At 35.1% G+C, this 27,678-nt stretch overlaps 1 protein-coding gene across 2 annotated transcripts in view; it reads right to left on the minus strand.

Moving 5' to 3' along the window:
- pmepa1 (prostate transmembrane protein, androgen induced 1) overlaps nt 1-10,064 on the minus strand; it is a 45,122-nt gene extending 35,058 nt beyond the window's left edge. The window contains exon 1 of one of the 2 annotated variants that reach the window (XM_067374924.1): nt 9,596-10,064. In XM_067374924.1, coding sequence (XP_067231025.1) covers nt 9,596-9,701 — 106 coding nt within the window. In that variant the 5' untranslated portion in view covers nt 9,702-10,064. The remainder of the gene's footprint in view (nt 1-9,595) is intronic. The other variant, XM_067374923.1, reaches the window with a different exon arrangement.
- Between the last annotated feature and the right edge of the window lie 17,614 nt (nt 10,065-27,678).

Below are 27,678 nucleotides of genomic sequence, written 5' to 3' on the forward strand. Positions count from 1 at the left end.
ATATATTTATAGATGCAATTTATAATACTGGCATACTGTGTTTCTATATACTGTAAACTATCATCTGAGCACATACATTTAGCGTGTAGTTTAAGTGTGCGAAGAGATTTGAGCAGACAGTGAAAGCTGATTCTGATGTAATTCATCATGTACAGTCGTTTAATCTCACTGCAGGACGAAGACGGACACATTCTGAATCGCATCCAAACATGTCGGCAGCTTGTGGCGCAAAGAGCAGCGCTATAAAAAAAGCACACAGCATGTGTATGACACACACACACACACACACACACACAGAAGATGAAACCCAATGATCTCCTGCCTTGAGCAGCACATGTTTGAGAGACAGACAGATAAACAACCTGTATCTCACGGGAGTGTGTATGAGGAAGAAAGAGGAAAGGGAAAAACCACAGAATACTGGGAACGGGAGGGGGAAACCTGTTTCACAATTTCTCATGATCTTCTGTAACCAGATCCTGATCCAAACCACACACGGTTGAGGCATGTAGCCGCGTGTGACCGATTCTTCAGAAAGATAACGGAGCACAAGCCTCGTCGCCTCGCCTGGAGTCAAAGACAAAACACTGGGATCTGTAAGGAATAGGATCGGCCAGTTTCTACTACACAATCATCACCGAGTAGGGCTGGGTTGAAAATATAGATTTCTCTCATTTTGATGAAACCGATATTGATTCTTAAATCACAATAATCAATGTTTTAGATGCTTCAAAACTTCTCTGAACTTTATTTGTAGCTCCTGCCATCCCATAATCACAATAAGCTTTGATACTTTTGATATGAAACAAAGTCTCAGCTTTCAAATTCTGTCACAAAATTCAGCCAATAAATGTGCTTTTGTGTCTCTTTAATGTGTGGTGACAAATCGCTGTTGAAACGATCATCTTTTCTCTTTACTTTTCAAATAAACATGAATGAACATCAGAAGGAATGTTGAATGTCTCATGTATTCGATCAATCAGTGTTTCAACCGAGGAAAGACGTCAATAAAACAGCTTGTAAACACTGTCTTGTCACATTTGTCTCATAGAAAAGCCATTAAATGACCATAAACTCGTTATTTAGCTAGAATTCTGATAAATATATATTTTACTTAACTTGTTCTTTTATAATAATGCATGTTTGAATAAGTTTTATGACAGCCACCATTAAAATGTTTATATTTTAAACAAACAAATAGGAGTAGAAACATAAAAAGTTATTATTATAAAAACTGCCTAATGTGTGCATTTAAACAAGTTAATTTTACCCTTTGTACAGTTTACAGCTTTAGTTCAGAGGAATGTACTGTTCCTGATATATATATAGTCAAACCAAAAATTATTCAGACATTTTTGATATTTTTTTACTAGTGGACACTATGTTCATTTATGTAAGTGAGGATGGTAAAATAAAGAAAAACTGTGACATATTATACCCAAAAATCGAATGGTGAATTTTGTGTTGATGCCCAGGCCTAGTCAGAAGAATGACAGACAGCTGGAGATACTGAGCGTTTCTCACTCTGCCGTACATGTCACAACACGCGCCAGACGAGTTTCACAGAAAATGACTGAACGCCGTGAGACGGGTGATGTCAGCGGACCGGAGACAAAGCATTGTGACGAAGGTGAGTCAAAGCAGCCCTGCAATTAGCAGCGTGTCCACAGCGATTATAAGGAATGAGCAACCGACAGGATCTCAAAGCATAGCCGCTGCGCTCCGTCTGCGATCAAGAACATAAAAACATCAAACAACATTCAGCAGAAAAACCCTGAAGACTCATTTCACCCCAAAATCAAATTACTCACACATGTGTCTCTCCAAACCTGATATTGTTAAGATTGTATGCAGCTCTTTCACATATAATGAGTTTGACACGTCTGTTAAGCTCCAAAAAGAACGAAAACACTACAAAAGCAGCATAACAGTAGTGCACGTTCACATGATAATGTTTTAAAAACTATTCACTATTTATACCACATCTATAATGATAACGACACAATAGGAACAATATTGTTGGAATCAATTTCAGAGTGATTTTTTTTTTCCAGCTGAATCTGATGAACCATAAAAATATTGAAAGCAAATGTCATCCGATATGAAAATTTTGGCCGATACCGATAACCGATAATTCTTTATATTTGAAAGCCGATAACCGATAAATCTAAATCCAAATTTTTAAATAATTTTTAAGAGCCGGATTACAAAAACAAAAGTCTCACAAATAAAAGCCACGTCCCAAGCACACAATTTTAATGTTCTCATTATAATATTATGTAGCCTATATGACAGATGTTGCACTTAACTGTATTTTCCTTTCTGAAGTGATTTAAATCATATTTCAAGCAATTCATAACCATCATAGTGAACAGTGCACATCTGAAGAGTCTCAGCTGAAGGAAATAATCCATTATTTATCGGCTTTAATATATCAGTCAAATTTTCTTATCAGGCCGATAACGATAATATTAAAATTTATCATATATCGGCCGATACCGATACGGTGGCCGATATATCGTGCATCCCTATACAAGAGCATTTAACTAAAATTTTTATTATGAAAACATTATTTCTGAAAGTTCTCTGAACATTCAAATGTCCAGTTTTTTAGGGATGCACGATATATCGGCCACCATATCGGTATCGGCCGATATATGTTAATTTTTAATGTTACCGTTATTGGGCTGATAAGAAAATTTGGGAAGATAAATAATGGATTATTTCCTTCAGCTGAGGCGCATCAGATGCACACTGATCAGCATGATAGTTATGAATTGCTTGAAATATGATTGGAAAATACAGTGCAACATGAGCAGCGCAAATCTGTCATATAGGCTACATAAAATTAAATTAAATTAAAAAAACATAAATGTATGCTTGAGACATGGCGAGACTTTTGTTTTTGTAATCAGGCTCTCAAAAATTAGATACAATTTTTTTGGCCAATATATCGGTTATCGGCTTTCAAATGTAAAGAATTATCGGTTATCGGTATCGGCCAATATTTTCATATCGGTGCATCCCTGCAGTTTTTTAAATGTTTTATTCAAATCCTTGAATAATATGCAAACGTTAAGGGAACATTCCATTTTATCATTCTCCACACATTATGGGAACGTTACTTTTGAGTGTTCTGAAACAAGTAGTAACATTTTTTTTTTTTTTAAATCAGACGAACTAAAATGTTTCAATGCTACATGCACAATGTATTAATAATGTTTCTGAGAACATCATTAAAGACCAGATAACGTTGAACGAACGTTCTATTAACGTTACTGGAGGGAGAGAACCATTCCAGAACACTCTGAGAACGTTCCCTGAAGAGCTGACATAAGTTTAGAGCGACGTGAGGGTGAGTAAACGGCACAACTCTCCCTTTAAGGACACATTGTTCACGGCTCTTATTTAGCCGTAGGTTTGAAACGCTCAGCTGAAACAAGGCCAACGTTCTGGAGCGCAGCTGTTTCCTCTTCCTGTGCTGTGAAGAGCAGAACACTCAGTCATGTTTCCTCTCTTTAACCTGATCGACGCAGATGTGTTTGTATCAGAAAGCTCTGCCTCGGGTCTCAGAGACACAGTGAACGTCTCACGGGATCAAGGCCGGATAATTAGCAGAGCGTCGACCCAACAGAAACAGGGCAAACAGCAGAGAAAGAGAGTCCCTGGTCTGGTCAAGTTTATGAGTTCTGGACAATTCATCGTAATAATAATCTGCTTTGCGCAATTATCAAATCTGTTCTGCAGTTCCTCTTAAAAACAAATCCAAGAAATCTCATTATAATTGACAACCGCATTGTTTACGTGGATGACAAAGACTTCTGGTTGGTTGCCAGTTCTGCCCACAACGACTACTACCTACTGTCAAACCCAAGAGAGACACGAAACACAAAGGATAAGAGGAAAACCGCAAGCTGTAATATCCTGTACTGTCCCATCTTCCCCTGAAGGCATGATCTGGTCATCCCCACCCCAAACACAACACCAGCTTCAGACAAACAACATTTCCTGTAAGCAAGGAGCTGATCCAATCTGCAATGATGTTTTACGGTGAACGCGAGTGGTTAGTGGGTGGCCTGTCGTGTCGCTGATGCATCGAGACGTTTGCTGAATGAGACACAAACTCATCAGTGCACTTCAGTTCCCGTAAATCCGCGGCGGGGGGCGTCTGTGATGAGAAAGTGTCTAATTTGTGTTTCCCGCTAACCGTTCCCTGCTTATCCTGTTTAAAAAAGAAACAACATAGCAAGAAAAATGACAAAAAACCAAAAGAATCAAAAGAATTTCTTGTTGCATAAAGAAAATGAAGCCTATTTTATGATGTTTTGAAAATTAAGTACATTTTCATAATCATAAAGTTTTACATTTATGATTTATGTTTGTTTGTTTTTCGGCTGGTGAAAAATAAAAACATTGATAGCCAATGTCAACCCAGCTAACAAAAAATTCTAAGTAGTGCTGTCAAACGATTAATTGTGATTAATCGCATCCAAAATAAAAATTTGTGTTTACATAATATGAGTGTACTGTGTATATTTATTATATTATATTATATTATATTATATTATATTATATTATATTATATTATATTATATTATATTATATTATATATATATATATATATATATATGAAGAGTTTCGTTACTTGTTTTTCCAATTAATATCAATTCAACTGCAGTTGGTTTGTTTTGATTTAAACCTTCATAACTTAAAAAAATACAGCTAAGTAGCACCATAAAACAAAATAATAACATGATAACATAATAATAAACATGTTTTTACAAAAATGTTAAAAACGGAGTTCTCGTTTTGCAACGAAACTCTTCATATATAAACACACACACATACATATATATATATATACACACACACACATATATTACGTAAACACAAACTTTTATTTTGGATGCGATTAATCGCTTGACAGCACTAGTTCTGAGAACGTTTTACTAACATTCTTATTAAGTTACAAAAACGTTATTTCTGAATGTTCTCTGAATGTTCTCTAAATGTTTTAAAAACCTTTTTCTTGGCTATGCGAACGTTAAGGAAAGACTCCCAACATTATGGGAACGTTACTTTTGAATGTTCTCCAAACGTTCTGAAACAAGTAATAACATTAAAAAACTTAACATTTAGACGAATGTCCTACTGAAACATTTCAGAAAAAAAACGATGTATAAATAATATTTTTGTGCTAACATTTTGTGAACATTATTAAAAACCAGATAACTCTGAACGAACATTCTATTAATGTTACTGGAAGAACGTTTGAAGACAACCTTGCCAGAACATTCAGAGAACATTCCCTGCTAGCGAAGAATGTCACTAAAAACTTTTGTAATTAAGAGAATTTCTTGTTGCATTTTGTTAAGTATCCTCGTAAACACAGTCTGTTATATCTTAAGTGAATGTAAACAGCTGAGGAAAAAAAAACACGCGTGTGTATCAGTATATTGGATCCGTGCAGCTCTTAAAGTGACAGCAGCCTAATAAATCTGCTGCAGTCATTAATGTTAATCAAACAACAAAAGACAAAGATAAAATCACTCACTGCTCCTGAATGAATAACTTTTGTAGTTTTAAAAAGGATTACTCTATATTTAATGCATACAGCAGTGGTATTTTACATTTTATTACTTCTGTTGTTGTCTATTATTTATCTGAATACCAGTTTTAGTACATCTTCCTGAAAAACCTAAAGCACTTTATTTAATTATTATTATTTTTGTTCTGTTGTATTTTTTTTTTTTGTTGGTTTTGTTTGTAATTAGTTCTTACTTGTCTTCTGTAACCATTTTGAGGACTTTGTACTTCTTTCATTAGTTAACATTTTAGTAGGGATGTATCATTTTGGCTGATACCGATAACCAATAATTCTTTATATTTGAAAGCCGATAACCGATAAATTAATCTAAATCCAAATTTTTATATAATTTTTGAGAGCCTGATTACAAAAACACAATTAAAAGCCATGTCCCAAACACACAATTATAATATTCTCATTATAATATTATGTAGCCTATATGACTACTGTATTTTCCTTTCTGAAGTAATTCCGATCATATTTCAAGCAATTCATAACCATGTATATAGCGAACAGTGCGCATCTGAAGCATCTCAGCTGAAGGAAATAATACATTATTTACTGGCTTTAATATATCGGACAAATTTTCTTATCAGGCCGATACCGATAACGTTAAAAATGATCATATATCGGCCGATACTATTATATCTTGCATCCCTATATATTAGCTATTAATTGTGAAATTTCACTCATTTCATTAATAAGACTTTGATCATATCACCCACCAATAATCATGATTTCAATAATGATCGTGATTATGATTTTTGCCATAAATGAGCAGCCCTACATTAAACACATTTCAATACTGTAACGCAGTGATTTTAAATGTAAACCAACATATATAAAAGGCAGAACATTTAAAATAATACCACTTCATTCAACATGAGATGGAGGGTTTATTTGCATCTGAAATCAATGCAAAACATCTTAAATATAGTGTTGCACAATGTTATCATTTCAATTCAAGTTTATTTTTATTTATTTGCATATCAAGTGGTTAGTAAATGTCATGTATTCAGTTGTGCTCATAATGACTACAATATAGGAAAGTTTTGAATGTTTTCTTTTGTACTTTGGGCTGACATTTCTTTATTGAACTTTCTCTTTCATGTTCACAGAAGCCAGGAGAGATTCAGCGACAGACAGACATGTCTGACAGACAGTGACGTATGTCTATCCCTGAATCTCTCTTGGCTTCTGTGACCGTGAATGAAGCGAGCGAGATCTCACACGTCCATGCTTTGTCCGGCTTGTGCTTCCAAGAATGGAAAGAACAGAGTCTGCTTCTCTGTAACATCCAGGAACATGTTAAAACCTCAAATCTGCTTACAGCACCGTTTCTGTGAGCTGAAACAAACAAACCTTCCTTCCCTCAAAAGAAACATTCATTCTGCGTCGCTTGCGGCCTCTTCTGCAAAACAATTTGTGATAAGAGATCCTCACAGACAGAAGCAAAATAAAAATAACCAAAATCCTTCCCTCGCCACCCACACCGAAGAAACCAGCTCTGTGCTCGAATCTCGAACAAACTCTGAATCAAACCACCGCTCTGACTGACTTAAACTTGATCAACTGGATATTTGCCGGAGTGTAACTTTCATTTCCAGAGAACATCAGGTCAGGCGTGACTGAGTGTCTGTCTAGACAAACAAGGGCAAGACAACGTCTGAAAACAGCTGCGATTACAGGAACATCATTTCTACCATATCAGAGATGCTCGAAACCGGACAGCAAGTTCTACTTCGGAATTCATTTGCAGATCTTTTCCCAGGACGCCGGGTGCATATCACCTTGCTATTTGCTCAGCTTTTTCTACACAAAAGATTATTTGGTAACTGCAGACAGATTTTGCAAGACGGTTAATCATGCGTCCTCAAATAAAATTCCACGAATGAATGAGTCTGCTGGACAACAGGGGGCAGCTGTCTGAACAATAAGTTAGTCACTACAAATTAAGTATTAGTCGGGCAACTCCCAGCTGAGGATTTTGGAGCAGACAGAACGTCACACAAGCAGTCGGACCACATCCGTTCTGATAACCACAGACCAAACCACAGCATCTGATCAGACCAATAATGTCAGCATGCTTATGAGAATATGCACATCATTACATCATAATGTTTTCATGTGCATATAGCTATTTGTAGACCGTGCCCACCAATAAAAAAAACAAGTTAAAGGATTAGTTCACTTTCAAATTAAAATTTCCGGATAATTTACTCACCCTCATGTTATCCATGATGTTTATGTCTTTCTTTCTTCAGTTGAAAAGAAATGAGGGTTTTTGAGGAAAACATTACAGGATTTTTCTCCATATATTGGACTTCAAATGGTTGAAATTACAGTTAACAGCAATCCCAGACGAGGAATAAGAGTCTTATCTAAAGAAATCATCGCTCATTTTCTAAAAATAATTAAAATTTTATACATTTTAACCATAAATGCTCATCTTTAACTAGCTCTCTTCTTCTACGCTCTCTATTAGACTGCTAAGTGTATTACTGCCCTCCACAGGTCAAAGTTTGAACTAAATTGTCATACACAATATGCTAGTGCAAGTATATATCAATTAGTTCAAACTTTGACCTGTGGAGGGCAGTAATACGCTTAGCAGTCTAATAGAGAGCGTAGAAGAAAAGAGCTAGTTAAAGATGAGCATTTATGGTTAAAATGTATAAAATTTTATTTATTTTTAGAAAATGAGCGATGATTTCTTTAGATAAGACTCTTATTCCTCGTCTGGGATTGCTGTTAACTGTAATTTTGAACTTCAAGCATTTGGAGTCCATTGAAGTCCACTATATAGAGAAAAACCCTGGAATGTTTTCATCAAAAACCTTAAAGGATTAGTTCACTTTCAAATTAAAATTTCATGATAATTTACTCACCCCCATGTCATCCAAGATGTTCATGTCTTTCTTTCTTCAGTCGAAAAGAAATTAAGGTTTTTGATGAAAACATTCCAGGATTTTTCTCCTTATAGTGGACTTCAATGGACTCCAAACAGTTGAAGGTAAAATTACAGTTTCAGTGCAGCTTCAAAGAGCTTTAAATGATACCAGACGAGGAATAAGAGTCTTATCTAGAGAAACCATCGCTCATTTTCTAAAAAAAAAAAAAAAAAAAATGTAGACTTTGCTTGTCTTGAACTAGCTCTCTTCTTCTTCTTCTCTATTAGAATTCCAGCTGCTAAATGTATTAAAATGTATCAAAGTTTGAATTAATTGTTATATACTTGCACTATCATATTGTGTATGACAATTTAGTTCAAACTTTGACCTGTGGAAGGCAGTAATACACTTAGCAGTGTCTACACTGCGAGAATTCTGATAGAGAAGAAGAAGAGAGCTAGTTCAAGACAAGCGTTTATGGTTAAAAGTATATCATTTTTAATTTTTTTTTAGAAAATGGCCAATCATTTCATTAGATAAGACTCTTATTCCTCATCTGGTATCGTTTAAAGCTCTTTAAAGCTGCACTGAAACTGTAATTTTGACTATTTGGAGTCCAGTGAAGTCCACTATAAGGAGAAAAATCCTGGAATGTTTTCATCAAAAACCTTCATTTCTTTTCGACTGAAGAAAGAAAGACAAGAACATCTTGGATGACATGAAGGTGAGTAAATTATCAGGAAATTTTAATGTGAAAATGAACTAATCCTTTAACCTAAAAAACATATATAATAAGGGAACATCATATTTAGAGGTCCGGATCATCAAAAAGTTAGATAATCTAATGTGAGCTAATGATTATAGACTCAGGCTGTCACTGACCGCATCACCCACTAACCAGATCCTTACACGACCTAAACTAGTCCCCGTCAAAACTTTCTGAGGAGTTTATCTGACTCGTTACCTGACAAACGACTAGTCTAAACACCTAAAGAAGAACATAAACATGCGAGATGTACATATAGAATAGAGATGATTCGCTTTAATTCGAATCGTAGTTTAATTCGAATCGGTCGTCGGTTTGCGTCAGGGAAAACTGAGAGAAAACGATACTCACTGATCGCCATACTCTGGAATGAAGTGGATCTCTTGCAGTTACATGTACAGGAGACATTGGTGTGGGTGTCGGTGGTTCCGTTCATCAGACCCATGAAGCTGAACATTGAAAAAAATCTCACGGGGATCGACGAGGAAAAAAGGGGGGGATTCACCGCGCGCTGTCGAATAAAAACATTGACGCAGGCTTTTCCTCTTCCTTCACCGACGGTTCTTTCTTCCAGGGCTTTCGTCGCGGCTTTCCTTTAGCCGCCTTCCCCCCGCCCCCGTCCCGCTGTCTGGCCTCTGGACTCCAGTATTCCCGGTGTTATTCCCAGACGGTTTGTACTACTTTCCAGCCGTCTGCGCGCACCTCATTCAAGTCCAAGTTGGCTGGGAACCCGCGGGGGGGCGGCGCTACTGCACTGGGGGCGGGGCTTAGAGGCAGACAGCATCACGTCACTGCCAGACTTGGCCTTTGACTGAGTGCATGAGCCAATTCTGCTCTGCTTTTGATCTGCTAGATAGGAGGACATGCAACAGCAAACAGATTCGGAAAGCGTTCCTTTGTGACGGATGGAGATTGGAATGTGTTTGGAAAATAATGATGTGTATCCTTATCCAGCAGGGTTCACTTTAAAATCCTTCATAATATCTGTTCTGTTCATTTCTGAATATTATGACATTGATGAGACAATTTTAAAATAAATAATAAAATAAAAACTGGTTTAACCTGTTAGCTGTCACTGGTCCACCGGTGGGCCATTACATATTTAAAACCAGGGCCGGTTCTAGACATTTGGAGGCCCTAGGCAAACTTTATGTTGGAGGCCCCCGCTCCACAACCCTCCTGATAAAAAGCACTTTATTCCTTACCTTTTTATTTAACAAAATTTTCATATAGCTACACATTTATATATATTTGTTTTATTTTTATATGTCCACATTAATCAAACTTTATCTAAGGTAATCTCTTATTTGTTTGTTGAGGATGCTATATATATATATATATATATATATATATATATATATATATTTTTGGTAGTAATTTGTTCAGTAATTTATTTACAGTAGCCTAACAGACCAACCCACTATTTGGGATAACAAACTGTTTAGGCCTACAGTAAAATGAAAGAAAAGGAAAATCACTTAAGTAAATGAAAACCATGCCTTAATCATTTTTTGGACAGGATTTTCCCCTCCTGTTGAGCCAATTTAAATTATCATATGTATTGCAATGCAATACTTCAAATATGCACTACACACTCTTAAAAATAAAGGTTCCAAAAGGGAGTTTTTACACAGTGATACCATAAAAGAACCACTTTTGGTTACCCAAAGAACCTTTCAGTAAATGGTAGTGCACTCTAAAAAATGCTGAGTTGTAAAAAACCCAATCTAGGTTGAAAAGAGACAAACCCAGCAATTGGGGTGTTTTAAACCAGTGTTTGGGTTAAATGTTTTTTTAACTCAACTAATGTTTAAAAATGACTGTATTGCTTGCTTAAAATGAATCCAAAGTATGCTGAAAATTAACATTTATTAATATATTTAATAAATGAATATTTATTAACAAGCTTAAAGCTGCAGTCCGCGATTTTTCCTCTTTGTCGCCATCTCTTGTTTGAAACCTGCAATTGCTGTCATATGCGGAACAGTTATCTGTACGTGCGTTGTGCCTCGGCACAGCTCGTCAGCGCGGATGAATCTAATGCTTGCTGTCAGTCACGCACCAGTGTGGATACTGTATTTCAGAATCACAGATTCTACATCTTGAAAGTATGACCAATATGATAATTTTTACTGGAAAATATAATCTGAACAAGTAAGTAACATTTCTGCCACTTTTGCTCTGACCAACTGAGGAAAAAAGCATTAGGCCTACAATAAATCACGCTGCCAATGGTGATTAAATGTAACAATCGCTTAGCTCGGATCACGTCAAACCGTGCAAATTATTATTACTGTATATTGTTAATGTTAACAATATCAGCATTGCTATGACTATGTGTATATAGCGTTACCTGTAGATTTCAATTTCTGTAGCCACTCCACAGTGTCACAAGTCTTTTTCTTTTTGACTACGAGTGAATCTCCAGTTGTCAATGATGAGAGGAACACAGAGGAACTGCTCCATGTTTGAATTTCCCGTGGAAATCCGCCATGTCGCTCTTATTATAAAACATTATTACAAGCTTACTGTGAATCGAGACAAGATAATTAGATAGTTTTGAACACCGGCTGGTTATGTACTTGCTCAAATATTGATTTTGGATCATTTTTAACCAAAAAAAAAAAGTTGTGGACTGCAGCTTTAATGAATAATAATTAAACAATAAACATTTGCTTATTAATAAATGTTCACCTTTTGATTATTATTGTTGCCTCCAGTAATTAGTCTGATTTTTAATTTTTGGTTCATTTTAAGCCAGCCATATAGTCATTTTTAAACAGTTGGGTTAAAAAAACTGCCCAGCACGTTGGGCAAACATCTAACCCAGCCGCTGGGTTTGTCCATTTTCAACCCAGCATTTTTTAGAGTGTGGAACCATTTTTTTCCCACAGTAAAGAACCTTTTGTGTTATGTAAAGGTTCCGTGGATTTTAAATGTTCATGTAACCGCGGAAGAGTGTAGGCTACACAAATCAACTAAAAGTGAAAGAGATAAATAAAATTTTAAGCATAAATACTTAATTTCTTTATAAAATTGTACGCTGATTTTTCAATAAATATAACAACAATATTTATGTTTTGAAAACCGAAAGTATTGCGTTTGAAAAATAATGTAAACAGCAGAATTTAAAAGATATAGACAGTTAAGATACTGTTTTTGAAACATAAAAAAGTACTGCAGTGCTGTAATAGCATAGGCTACTCTAGCTCTTTGACTTTGAATACGAACTTTGCTTTTACTTCAGTAAAATGACGCAATGTCATTCATTACGCACAAATTTAAAGTGTATATCAGTCTGGACGCGTTGACGCGCTCGCGCTCGCGCTCTTTTAAACTCATAAACCGGCAAATGATTTATCCAGAAATAACGCCGATCGACAGAACACGTTTATTTGTAGAATACATTACAATCAGCCCAAAAGAGATTATGACAACTCGCACACCTACATTACGAAATGCACTTCTTTGCGTCCCTGTTTAGGCGTTTCGCGTTCCGCACCCCATGAAGGATGTTCATTTCGGCGCAATCATAATTCAATGACTTAAAGCCAGTCAGCTGCAGAAAATTTTTCTTAAGGCCAGTCAGCTGCATTTTTGTAACTTTTTTTCATGTATTTAGAGGGTGGGACCCACTTTGATACGGTGACAATAGTTGGTTTCATTACAGGTGAGAGTCACTGTGAATTCATTTATATCCAATGGAAAAAGAGTCTAGTATTTTGCTAGTGGGATGTCACGGTAGTGGAGGCAGGAGGACCCTCCTCCATGCCCGAGGCCCTAGGCAACTGCCTGCTCTGCCTATAGGTAGCGCCGGCCCTGTTTAAAACATTAATATCCTATACTAAACCTAAACTAGACTATATATCATTTGAAATCTTAGAACTTTTTCATATTTGGTGACTGATTTCCAAAATAAATTACAGAGGAGCAGTAATTTGTCAAGGCATGTTCAGACTTTTATTTTGAAATTTGCTCATTAAAGAAACATGTTTGTTTTCATGTCAAGAGTTCAAAAGATAACATCCATTCAATTTTTTTGAGGAAAAAAGGTCTGAAAATGTTTTTAATAGAAAAAAATATATACATTTATGATTGTGGCGGCGAGCTATAACCCACATACATGTTGTTTTTATGTTTATTAGAGGCTGAATTCATATTAAATTCTGCCACACTCCCCATACTACTTCTATATATGATGTCTACTTCATAAATTGTATGAAAGTAATTGAAATATATGGTTCAGATCACTCAAACCATATATGGAAATGGAAGCGCCCTTATATGGTCAGTAATGGAGCTTGGGTGTCATCTAGTGAAACAGTGTGGTACTGCGCCCAAACAAAATCTTACTGAAAGCTCATTTTTTGAGATATCAACCTGAAATTTGGAATACAACGTGTTCAGATTTTTTGGCTTTGATTTTTTTGCAGTTTTAGAGTAAAACTTATATATTTTATATAAAATATTATATTTTTTACATTTTACATTTTCATAAATTTAAACTTCTATAACTTTCTTTCTGTTTCACTTACATAAGTTATTTCACTTCTACAATAATCTGCCAAATTTCAAGACCAGCCTTATGTCTATATTCTAAAGTATTCTTCAATTACAACCATTTAAGTTTGGATAGTGCATTTTCATGTCTATAAAAAAAGTTGGAGTGACAGTTAACAGGTTAAGTTGCTTTATTTTTTCAGCCCTACATTACTAAACCACTCAGAGATATTTTATATTATGAAAGCAGAACATTTATCTCTTGAATATAGAAAATTAAATCTTACCCGATTTCTTCTTGAAAATTTGAGAGAATAAACGCCCTCCTCTGGTCAAACACAGCAGTGTTTTTGCTGTTAAAGTGATAGTTCATGCAAAAAAAAAAAAAAAAAAAGAATATTATCCCATGATTTACTCACCTTTAAGCCATCCTAGCTGTATATGACTGTCTTCTTTCAGATGAACACAATCAGAGTTCAAATTTAAAAATATTCTGTCTCTTCCTAGCTTTATGATTTTGAAGCTCAAAAAAGCACATCAATCCATCATAAAAGGGTTAATAAAGGCCTTCTGAAGCGAAGCGATGCGTTTTTATAAGAAAAATATCCATATTTATAACTTTATAAACTATAATCATTGGCTTCCATGACCAGTTTTACACTTAACCTCTGCGACACACACACACACACACACACACACACACACACACACACACAGACTCACACACACACACACACACACACAGACTCACACACACACTTACACACACAGACTCACACACACAAACTCACACACGCACAAAAACACTTACACACACACACAAACACACTTTAAGCCATTTTAACAGTGAAATATGCGAACGCATCAAACATTGCTGACCGAACCACACACACATATAATAACACACGCTCATAACCTTGAGTCTGAGGTATCAGCGTGGGCACTGATGCATTGTGGGCAGCAGGAGCATGTGCTTCATTCATGAGATAATGTCTGGCTGTGAGGCTAAACTGCAGATCACAAAAGCAACAAAACACACTCCGACGCGTGTGTTTCATTCAGCTCGTCACACTCCGTCTTTACTTACACAACACTGTTTAATCTGAAGCTGCGGTGAAGAGCTGCCATCTCGTGCTCCTCATGTTTGTGTCCTAATCACACTCTGTGAGGTCATAATCTGTCTGAGCTCTTCAGAAATGATGATTCATTCGGCTGGACGCTCACATGATGTTAGAAAGCAAAACTCAACCGTTTCCTCTCTGTCTTCATCTGTTTCGTCTAGAAATAGAGCAGCAGTCGAGTCTGTCTGAAGGTTAATAAAGGATTTCTGCCTGTATATCGTGTTTATAAATATTTTACTCTTTATTAAATCTGCTGCAGAAGGTGTGAATGTGGTTTTATCTATCATGTAACAGTGTATCATGTGAAATTAACTGAAAGTTGGAAAAGAGAACTGGATGTAGAGTTTGGAAAAAGTGACTTAAGTATTGAGAAATGTGTCCTAACGGTTATAAAAACTGCAAGAATGTTTGTTAATGTTCTGAGTTCCTGTTATCTGAGGTGAGGAGTTTCATCTCTCTCTCTCTCGCTCTCTTGTTATCGTGTCTGTCTGCCTCTCATTTGCTGTAATCAGTTGTCTAGACAGCAGCGTCTCCTCGTTCTGTCGAACACCTGAGAGACGAGACAGAAAGACTCTGAGGGAATCTCTCTTCCTGATTTATTTGTAGCTGCAGCAGAGACACAAACAACCTGGTTCTGTGTGTGTGTGTGTGTGTGTGTGTGTGTGTGTGTGCATGTGTCTGTGTGAGTCTGTATGTGTGTCTGTGTGTGTGTGTGTGTGTGTGTGTGTGTGTGTGTGTGTGTGTGTGTGTGAGTTTGTGTGTGTGTGTGTGTGTGTGTGTGTGTGTGTGTGTGTGTGTGTGTGTGTGTGTGTGTGTGTGTGTGTGTGTGTGTGTGTGTGTGTGTGTGTGTGTGTGTGTGTGTGTGTGTGTGTGTGAGTTTGTGTGTGTGTGCTTTTGTTTATATTACATTGTGGGGACCAAATGTCCCCATGATGTAATATAAACCTGAGTTCACCTACATCGTGGGGACCAGCCAGCGGTCCCCACAATGTAAATGGGTTTATAAATCATATAGAATGAGTTTTTGTGAAAAAGTAAAAGTTTGCACAGTTTCCTGTGAGGGTTAGGTTTAGGGGTAGGGGCAGGGTAGGAGGATAGAATGTACAGTTTGTTCAGTGTAAAATGCATTGAAGTCTATGGAAAGTCCCCACAATTCACAAAAACAAACGTGTGTGTGTGTGTGTGTGTGTGTGTGTGACTCACACTGAGAGAAAGACAAGTGAAGAGAGAGATGGAAAAGATATGAAGAAAACAAATCTCTTTTAGAAGAGAAAAATTAGATAAAAGAGGCGAGGGCAGATATAGTGAGACATCAATCTGTTTGGAATTGCAGACGAGACTGATAATGAGACACACACACACACACACACACACACACACACACACACACACACACACACACACACACACACACACACACACTGTCTGGTCTGGCAGTCATCTGACCCAAATGAAGTGTTCTGAGAGCAATAACAATGAAGCAGCACATGATGTGACTGGAGTGATGCTGACTGAACAAATGCATCATGCTGCAGGAAAAACAGCGTCTAGACTGCAGGAGAGAGATGAATTTAATATTGATTCAATCACCGATTCTGGTGTCAAAGATTATGAGCTGAAAACGTTTGTCTGGAGGAGAGGAGAGAAATTCTTTTGATATTTTCACAAAACAGCACTAGAAAAAAGGTTAAAATGCTTCAAATGGATAAAAATGTATGAAATTGTTCAATGTAAACAGCTTAATATGATGCTTTATGCATTTATAATTTTGCATATTATTGGAGAAATTAATAAAGATTCATTATTTTTAATATTTACAATATTGTAGTATAGCACACAAAATGAAAAATAGTGTGCAAGAATTTGAAAATGAAGAGAAATATAGAATAGAATAGAATAGAATAGAATAGAATAGAATAGAATAGAATAGAATAGAATAGAATAGAATGATGGTGCAGAGCATTAGACTTTCTAAACTGTATTTCAGGATAGAATGTGTGTTGTGTTTTATTTATATGAGAGGCGGCTGCATCATCAACATAAGACAAAATGTAATTATTAAGCCCCATGAATTCAGGAATTAACACCCACATGCCAATTAAGCAGCGGGAGCATCAGATGATCTCCATGGCAACGGGCTTGCGCTGATTGAGATTCGCTCTCGCTCACGTTTGAGGCTCACGAGATGCTTCAGTACAACAGCAGGGTTTGCTTTAATATCACAATAACATTTTAAAAAGTAAGAATCTAACAGGGAATGTTCTCAGAACGTTTCGGCAATGTTCTCTCAACGTTATGAACAAACGTTCTTCCAGTAACTTTCATTCAAAGTTATCTGGTCTTTAATAAGTAAAATGTTACGTTCTTAGAACATATTTTTGTTATCTGGGAGCAAACCATAGGCCAGTCGTTCTTGACCTTTGAGGGATGATGACTGGAGAGTGTGTGGATGGTCAGTGTGTGTGACTCCTCTCTGTCCTTTCATCCTCACATGTGAAGAAGCTGATGTCGGCCGTCATCCTCCTGCTCTGTGACCTCTGAGTGCTGTGAGGTCGATTCTCGTCCTTTACCTGATCACGTCACTCAGCTTTGATCCTGATGGCTCAAACCCACACACTAACGTCATGCACATAAACACACACAAACACTCACTCTCTCTCTCACAAACACACACACACAAGATGAGCATCCAACAGATCAACAACTGAGTGCTGACAGAAAGAAAGCAACGCCACCTACTGGGGGAAATCAGTTACTGTGTTCAGCACAATATTTCTTCACCCTGAAATATTCAATTATACACCATTACTCAGTTTATAGTATTGATTAAACAATTTATAATTCAAACATTTGGAACGTCCGTACAATATTTGCATTTGTATATATTGTTGCTCATGTGGACTAATTCATGCATGAATTATCATGTGTTTTATTGCTCTTAAGGCATGAAAAAAAAGATTTGAACTTTTTTAAAAACATATTTTACAAAGATATTTTCAGATGTTTTCAGTATGTGTTTATGTTTTTAACTGAAGAGATACTGTATTACAGTTTTTTTCAATTGCTAACAAGCGTTTACCAATACTTAAAGTACTTTTTCTAATCTCTTAACACAGCAACGCACCTACATCACACAATTAGCCAAATAGTTAATTTTCTGCTCAGAATCATATTTTGTTAAATAAACACAAACTCTACATTTCAAAATGCTAAAAACCTTTTTCTACACATACTAACTCTATCAAAACACAGCAAACCTGATTCAAAATCGAGTCGTTCTGTCAAACACTAGCACTAGTTTTTTATCCACATGAACATATTGTCAATCAAAGTGCAATGACTGTCAAAATACTAACAGCTGAAAACTGTAAAAATTATGAAAACTGCATTACTGTCATGTTTCAGTTTTACCTGCAGAAAATATGAAATTCATATTTTTTAAAATTCAGTTTTCTTTTCCTGCAGTAAAAGTATAATGCATGTAAGCCGTTCTACATGTTTGGTTGAGTGTTGAATGTGTGCATTCTTGGCATCAGAAGTGAGTCATTATTTTATAGAATGTGCAGTAGAAAAAGAGAAGAAGAAGTAACAGAATTGCTCAGGGCAGCTACTGGTCAAATGAGTCCCTTATGCAGAACTATAGTGTCCCTCTTGGTTGAAATGGACACACATTTCTGGGGGTGTGTGTGTGGTGTTGATGGAGCACTCATGAGGGTGGGATGGTGTCCACTTGGAGGCTAGTGCCCTGTGCAGACCACATATTTTGTAAATATGGAACAATGTTTGTGGAATTATTGTAGTATAAAGCTTTTACTGAAATGAAAACATGAAATTGCTGCCATTGATCAACAACAAATCCAACATACATGGTCTTTGGTTATTATGGAAGTTTTTTTTTTCCACCACAGAATAAAAAAGCATAAAAGGTAATTATCTTCTTTTTATTTTCTATTTATGGCAGAAATAAGCTTTCATAGGTTCATCATGTGTAAGGGGGAAAACCATAGAGATGCACAATCCAGCACACATTCTTCCTCCTCTCCTCTACCTCTTCTTCTCACTTGTCCTGATCCAACTTCTCCTCTCCTCCTTCATCAATTCCTCTCCCTCACCCAGATATTATTTTCTCTCTGCTCCTCTGTGTTGGTCTTCATACACACTGAACATATCCGATACAAAGAGTCTTTACTGAGACTGGAATCTGCCAAATATTTAAGTGATCTGCTAATTAAAAAAAACTTATCAATTGTTTTAGTATGTGTTATATGTATATTTTCAATACTTATGAGCTTCTGTTGTTGCAGAAGTATAGGTTTTATCCTATATTTAATGATTGGAACATTAGGTCTTCATTTCTGACTTGCTGTGTTTAAGCATTTGCAAATAAGATGAGAAAGATCCATAATTTTGCTATGAGGTAAGCTTATATGAAAAGAAAATGTAAGCATTTTAGAAACATGTTAATTGACTGCATTTTGTATGAAAACTACATGAATTGTGTTAATAGTACGGCCACAACAAACGGATGTTCTGCTACATGTCTTTAGAGTTTTGAAAATGTGACTACAGATTGGACAAAAGTATGTTAGCAATTGAAAAAAACTGTAAACATAATACAGTAACAGCACAGTAATACTGTGTGTATTTACCAAATGAATAAAATGATATTAACGAGTTGAGTACATCAGTTTACCCTTATTAGCTGATAATTCTGATTAAATATGATTAAAATGGATACATTTAGCTCTCCCCTCTGAAAAAAAAAAACCTTACATTAATGCATTGCAAGTAACGTGCATTACGTAATCAGATTACTTCTTCAAGTAACGAGTAAGGTAACAAATTACAAGTAATGTGCATTATGTATTCAGATTAATTTTTTTGATGTAACGAGTAAAGTAACACATTACAAATAACATGCATTACATAATCAGATTACTTTTTTGATGTAACAAGTAAATTAATGCCTTACAAGTAACGTGCATTACATAATCATATTACTTTTTTGAGTAACGAGTAGGGCAACAAATTACAAGTAATGTGCATTATGTATTCAGATTACTTTTTTGATGTAATGAGTAAAATAGCGCATTACAAATAACATGCATTACATAATCAGATTACTTTTTTGATGTAACAAGTAAATTAATGCATTACAAGTAACGTGCATTACATAATCATATTACTTTTTTGAGTAACGAGTAAGGCAACAAATTACAAGTAATGTGCATTATGTATTCAGATTACTTTTTTGATGTAATGAGTAAAATAGCGCATTACAAATAACATGCATTACATAATCAGATTACTTTTTTGATGTAACAAGCAGGGTAACAAGTTACAAGTAATGTGCATTACGTAATCAGATAACTTTTTTTGATGTAACAAGTAAATAAATGCATTATAAGTAACGTGCATTACATAATCATATTACTTTTTTGATGTAACAAGTAAAGTAACACATTACAAGTAATGTGCATTACATAATCAAATTACTTTTTTAATGTCAAGGGTAAAGTAATGCATTACAGGTAACATGCATTACGTAATCAGATTACTTTTTTGATGTAACGAGTAAAGTAACACATTACAAGTAATGTGCATTATGTATTCAGATTACTTTTTTGATGTAATGAGTAAAGTAGCGCATTACAAATAACATGCATTACGTAATCAGATTACTTTTTTGATGTAACGAGTAAAGTAACACATTACAAGTAATGTGCATTACATAATCAGATTACTTTTTTGAGTAACGAGTAAAGTAACAAATTGCAAGTAATGTGCATTACATAATCAGATTACTTTTTTGATGTAACGAGTAAAGTAACACATTACAAATAACATGCATTACATAATCAGATTACTTTTTTGATGTAACAAGTAAATTAATGCATTACAAGTAACGCGCATTACATAATCATATTACTTTTTTGAGTAACGAGTAAGGTAACAAATTACAAGTAATGTGCATTACATAATCAGATTACTTTTTTGATGTAACAAGTAAATTAATGCATTACAAGTAATGTGCATTACATAATCATATTACTTTTTTGAGTAACGAGTAAGGTAACAAATTACAAGTAATGTGCATTATGTATTCAGATTACTTTTTTGATGTAATGAGTAAAATAGCGCATTACAAATAACATGCATTACATAATCAGATTACTTTTTTGATGTAACAAGCAGGGTAACAAGTTACAAGTAATGTGCATTACGTAATCAGATAACTTTTTTTGATGTAACAAGTAAATAAATGCATTATAAGTAACGTGCATTACATAATCATATTACTTTTTTGATGTAACAAGTAAAGTAACACATTACAAGTAATGTGCATTACATAATCAAATTACTTTTTTAATGTCAAGGGTAAAGTAATGCATTACAGGTAACATGCATTACGTAATCAGATTACTTTTTTGATGTAACGAGTAAAGTAACACATTACAAGTAATGTGCATTACATAATCAGATTACTTTTTTGAGTAACGAGTAAAGTAACAAATTGCAAGTAATGTGCATTATGTATTCAGGTTACTTTTTTGATGTAACGAGTAAAGTAACACATTACAAATAACATGCATTACATAATCAGATTACTTTTTTGATGTAACAAGTAAATTAATGCATTACAAGTAACGTGCATTACATAATCATATTACTTTTTTGAGTAACGAGTAAGGTAACAAATTACAAGTAATATGCATTATGTATTCAGATTACTTTTTTGATGTAACAAGTAAATTAATGCATTACAAGTAACGTGCATTACAAAATCATATTACTTTTTTGATGTAACGAGTAAAGTAGCAAATTACAAGTAACATGCATTACGTAATCAGATTACTTTTTGAGTAACGAGTAAGGTAGCAAATTACAAGTAACATGCATTACGTAATCAGATTACTTTTTTGAGTAACGAGTAAGGTAGCAAATTACAAGTAACATGCATTACGTAATCAGATTACTTTTTTGAGTAACGAGTAAGGTAGCAAATTACAAGTAATGTGCATTATGTATTCAGATTACTTTTTTGATGTAATGAGTAAAGTAGCGCATTACAAATAACATGCATTACATAATCATATTACTTTTTTGAGTAACGAGTAAAGTAACAAATTACAAGTAATGTGCATTACATAATCAGATTACTTTTTTGTGTCTGTACCTCGAACTAGTAAATACAAAAAACTTCCAAAACCTTTTAAGGGTAAAAATTTAATTGATGTTCAAAAAATGAAAATCACAGATAAATCAGATAAACAAATGATAAAGCTTGGGTTACTGAATATTAGATCTATTTCTTCAAAAGCACTTATTGTAAATGAAATTATCACAGACAATAAACTAGACTTGCTGTGTTTGACAGAAACCTGGCTAAAACCAGACGATTACATTACTTTAAATGAATCTAGTCCTCAAGGTTATGATTATCGACACAATCCTCGACAGAAAGGCAAAGGGGGAGGTGTTGCTGTAATTTATAGTAATATATTCAGAATCATTCAAAAGAATTTCAAATATAATTCCTTTGAAGTGATGGTGCTTTATGTAACATTATGTAAGTTGACATTTGTGCTGGCTACTGTATACAGGCCACCAGGGCACCATACTGACTTTATCAAAGAATTTGCTGAGTTTCTATCAGAGTTAGTACTGGCTGCGGATAAAGTCCTTGTTGTTGGTGATTTTAATATCCATGTAGATAATAATAAAGACGCATTTGGATTGGCATTTGCAGATATTTTAAACTCTATTGGAGTTAAACAACACGTGTCAGGACCCACTCATTGTCGCAATCATACCCTAGATCTAATACTGTCGCATGGAATAGATATTGATGCTGTTGAAATTCTACAGCAGAGCGATGATATATCAGATCATTATTTAGTCTCGTGTATAATACAATTAGCCAAGGCTACAAAACCACCACCCAGCCATAAATATTGTAGAACAATCACGTCTGCCACTAAAGATTGCTTTATAAATAATCTCCCAGAGCAGTTTCATCGCCTTAGTATACCTGACAACTTAGAAGAACTCGATGCTGCAACAGAAACTATTGGCTCTCTCTTTTCCAGCACATTAGATGCGGTCGCTCCTTTACGTCTAAAGAAGATTAAGGAAACTAATCCAACGCCGTGGTATGATGAGCACACTCGGGCTCTAAAACGAGCTGTTAGAAAAGCTGAACGTAGTTGGAAGAAAACAAAACTAGAAGTTTTTCGCCTTTCGTGGAAAGAAAAAATGATTGAGTACAGAACAGCCATAAGAAATGCTAGATCTACTTATTTTTCAAATCTCTTAATAGAAAACAAACATAATCCTAGGTATTTATTTGACACAGTGGCTAAATTAACTAGAAACAGAGATTCAACTGCTGACGTTTCCATAGAGCACAGCAGTAATGACTTTATGAACTTCTTTACTTGCAAGATTGATAATATTAGAGAGAAAATTATAAACATGCAACCGTCTACAGTTTCTCTTCAGACAGTGCACTGTAGTGTCCCTGAGGTAAAACTAGAATCATTCGCCGCTATAGGAGAGGAAGAATTATCTAAACTTATCAAATCATCAAAATCAACGACATGTATGTTAGACCCAATGCCGACTAAACTACTGAAAGAAATGCTTCCAGAGGTCGTAGGTCCACTTCTTGATATAATTAATTCATCTTTAACACTAGGACACGTGCCAAAAACCTTTAAGCAGGCTATTATCAAACCTCTTATTAAAAAACCTCAACTAGATCCGAGAGATTTAGTAAATTACAGGCCAATCTCGAATCTACCTTTTCTGTCAAAGATACTAGAAAAGGCAGTTTCAACACAACTGTGTTCCTTTTTAGAAAGAAATGGAATCTGTGAGGATTTCCAGTCAGGATTTAGACCATACCATAGTACTGAGACTGCTCTCGTTAGAGTTACAAACGATCTACTCCTATCATCCGATCGTGGCTGTATTTCTCTATTAGTGTTATTAGATCTCAGTGCTGCTTTTGACACTATCGATCATAACATTCTTTTAAAAAGACTTGAAAACTATATTGGCATTAGTGGAATTGCTTTGGCATGGTTCAAATCATACTTATCTGACCGTTATCAGTCTGTGGTAGTTAATGAAGAGATGTCGTATCGATCACAGGTTAAATATGGGGTACCACAAGGCTCAGTATTAGGACCGTTGCTTTTCACTCTGTACATGCTGCCCTTAGGAGAGATAATTAGGAAGCATGGTGTTAGTTTTCACTGCTACGCTGACGATACTCAGCTCTATATTTCCTCGCGCCCTGACGAAACCTACAAATTCACAAAACTAACAGAATGCATAGCTGACATTAAAAACTGGATGACAAGAAATTTCTTATTATTAAATTCAGAAAAAACTGATTTCCTAATCTTTGGACCAAAAACTTCCTCACGAAAAAACCTTGAATACTCTCTAACACTTGTGGTAGTTAATGAAGAGATGTCGTATCGATCACAGGTTAAATATGGGGTACCACAAGGCTCAGTATTAGGACCGTTGCTTTTCACTCTGTACATGCTGCCCTTAGGAGAGATAATTAGGAAGCATGGTGTTAGTTTTCACTGCTACGCTGACGATACTCAGCTCTATATTTCCTCGCGCCCTGACGAAACCTACAAATTCACAAAACTAACAGAATGCATAGCTGACATTAAAAACTGGATGACAAGAAATTTCTTATTATTAAATTCAGAAAAAACTGATTTCCTAATCTTTGGACCAAAAACTTCCTCACGAAAAAACCTTGAATACTCTCTAACACTTGACGGGTGCTCCATTAAACCTTCGTCCTCAGTTAGGAACCTGGGTGTGCTCTTTGATACCAATCTTTCATTTGAAAGTCATGTTTCTAGTATCTGTAAAACCGCCTTCTTCCATCTAAAAAATATATCTAAATTACGACATATGCTCTCAATGACAAATGCGGAACAGTTGGTTCATGCATTCATGACCTCAAGACTAGATTATTGTAACGCTCTACTGGGTGGTTGTTCTGCTCGGCTTTTAAACAAACTACAGTTGGTTCAAAATGCGGCAGCTAGAGTTCTTACTAGAACCAGAAAGTATGACCATATTAGCCCAGTTCTGTCAACATTACATTGGCTCCCTATTAAACATCGTATAGATTTTAAAATCTTGCTACTTACTTATAAAGCTCTAAATGGTTTAGCTCCCCAGTACCTAAGTGAGCTCTTAATGCATTATAGTCCTTCACGTTTATTGCGATCTCAGAATTTAGGCCAGTTGATAATACCCAGAATATCAAAATCAACTGAAGGCGGCAGATCATTTTCCTATTTAGCACCTAAACTCTGGAACAATCTTCCTAGCATTGTTCGGGAAGCAGACACACTCTGTCAGTTTAAATCTAGACTAAAAACACATCTCTTTGCTCTTGCATACACATAACACATTATCAATACATTAACATTTTTCAAATCCGTTAAAGGATTGTTACGCTGCAATAATTAGGTCGGCCGGAACCGAGAACATTTCCTATAACACTAGATATACCTGTACATCAGAACAAGAATGGCATCTACGCTAATATCTGTCTCTCTGCTTATCCTGAGGTTTGCCGGGTGCTGGATCCAGGCCGTATCCAGGTCAGATGGAGAACCTGCGTCTGGACCTGACTACAACGTAGCCCAGGATCCCCGTATCCGCTTACATATATTTATATATAATCGATTTTTAATCTCTATAATAAAAATGTACAATTCAGATTTTGATCTCCATATACATTTACATATATATATCTTCCAAGGGGTTTTTTCCCTCCTAGGACTTTTTTCCCAGTGCTAGCACGCTGGGTTTTTCTCCTAGGGGGTTTTTTCCACCCCTGGAAGTCAGCCGACATTGGCTTAATGTAGCACCATCTTGTATATGTTACATATTACCACGCTTGTTTGTACAGTTTTAACCACTTCCCTTTTTTCTGTGCTTCTAATATGTAAAGCTGCTTTGAAACAATTACCAATTGTAAAAGCGCTATATAAATAAATTTGACTTGACTTGACTTGACTTTTTTGATGTAACGAGTAAGGTAACAAATTACAAGTAATGTGCATTATGTATTCAGATTACTTTTTTGATGTAACAAGTAAATTAATGCATTACAAGTAACGTGCATTACAAAATCATATTACTTTTTTGATGTAACGAGTAAAGTAGCAAATTACAAGTAACATGCATTACGTAATCAGATTACTTTTTTGAGTAACGAGTAAGGTAGCAAATTACAAGTAACATGCATTACGTAATCAGATTACTTTTTTGAGTAACGAGTAAGGTAGCAAATTACAAGTAACATGCATTACGTAATCATATTACTTTTTTGATGTAACGAGTAAAGTAGCAAATTACAAGTAACATGCATTACGTAATCAGATTACTTTTTTGCGTAACGAGTAAGGTAGCAAATTACAAGTAACATGCATTACGTAATCAGATTACTTTTTTGAGTAACGAGTAAGGTAGCAAATTACAAGTAATGTGCATTATGTATTCAGATTACTTTTTTGATGTAATGAGTAAAGTAGCGCATTACAAATAACATGCATTACATAATCAGATTACTTTTTTGATGTAACAAGCAGGGTAACAAGTTACAAGTAATGTGCATTACATAATCATATTACTTTTTTGAGTAACGAGTAAAGTAACAAATTACAAGTAATGTGCATTACATAATCAGATTACTTTTTTGATGTAACGAGTAAAGTAACACATTACAAATAACATGCATTACATAATCAGATTACTTTTTTGATGTAACAAGCAGGGTAACAAGTTACAAGTAATGTGCATTACATAATCAGATTACTTTTTTAATGTCAAGGGTAAAGTAATGCATTACAGGTAACATGCATTACGTAATCAGATTACTTTTTTGATGTAACAAGTAAATTAATGCATTATAAGTAATGTGCATTACATAATCATATTACTTTTTTGATGTAACGAGTAAAGTAACACATTACAAGTAATGTGCATTACATAATCAGATTACTTTTTTTGATGTAATGAGTAAAGTAAGGCATTACAAGTAATTTGCATAACGTAATCAGAATACTTTTTGATGTAACGAGTAAGGTAACAAATTTCAAGTAATGTGCATTAGGTAGGTGCATTACGATCTAATAACACAAATACATTTATTTACAGCCAAAAAAGTTTTTAGAGATGAAGTATTTTCAAGAACAACAGTCACAATAATAGTATGAATTGTGTAACTGATTTCCTCCCAATCTAAAATCAATACTTGGGAAAATTTAACAACAATATGACTCCTTAGATGTTACTTGATGTTACAATATTTTTTTGTCCCTGCAAGAGTCTCCTAGGATAGAAGGAATGGATGGATATCCTTATTGGTTTGGCAAAAAAAATCCACATACAAAGGCTTACCACTTGGTGGCAGTGTAGAGGATGATCCACTAGAGTCCACTGTAGTGGTTAAAAACCCATGCAAATGTAAGAAAATGGCTTTTTAATAGCTGTCCACTGTAGTGACCTCTATGCATGAAAGGGTTAATATACTGAATTTGTATAGGATTTTTACACAATATATGTTTGAGATCAAAATTTTGTTGAAAAACACTTGGCAAGACATAATAAAAAAAAGATATATAGACATGGATTAGAAAAGCATTCAAACATAAAAGCATTAAAATTCATCATCAGTAGAGGGCGCCTGATACTCACACTACAAATCAAGACTTAATATCCCACTGAAATAGATCCTGGTTTTCTCAAGATGCCTATTTCAAC

The sequence above is a fragment of the Chanodichthys erythropterus genome, chromosome 21 (genome assembly GCF_024489055.1).
Source record: "Chanodichthys erythropterus isolate Z2021 chromosome 21, ASM2448905v1, whole genome shotgun sequence".
Classification (NCBI taxonomy): Eukaryota; Metazoa; Chordata; class Actinopteri; order Cypriniformes; family Xenocyprididae; genus Chanodichthys; species Chanodichthys erythropterus.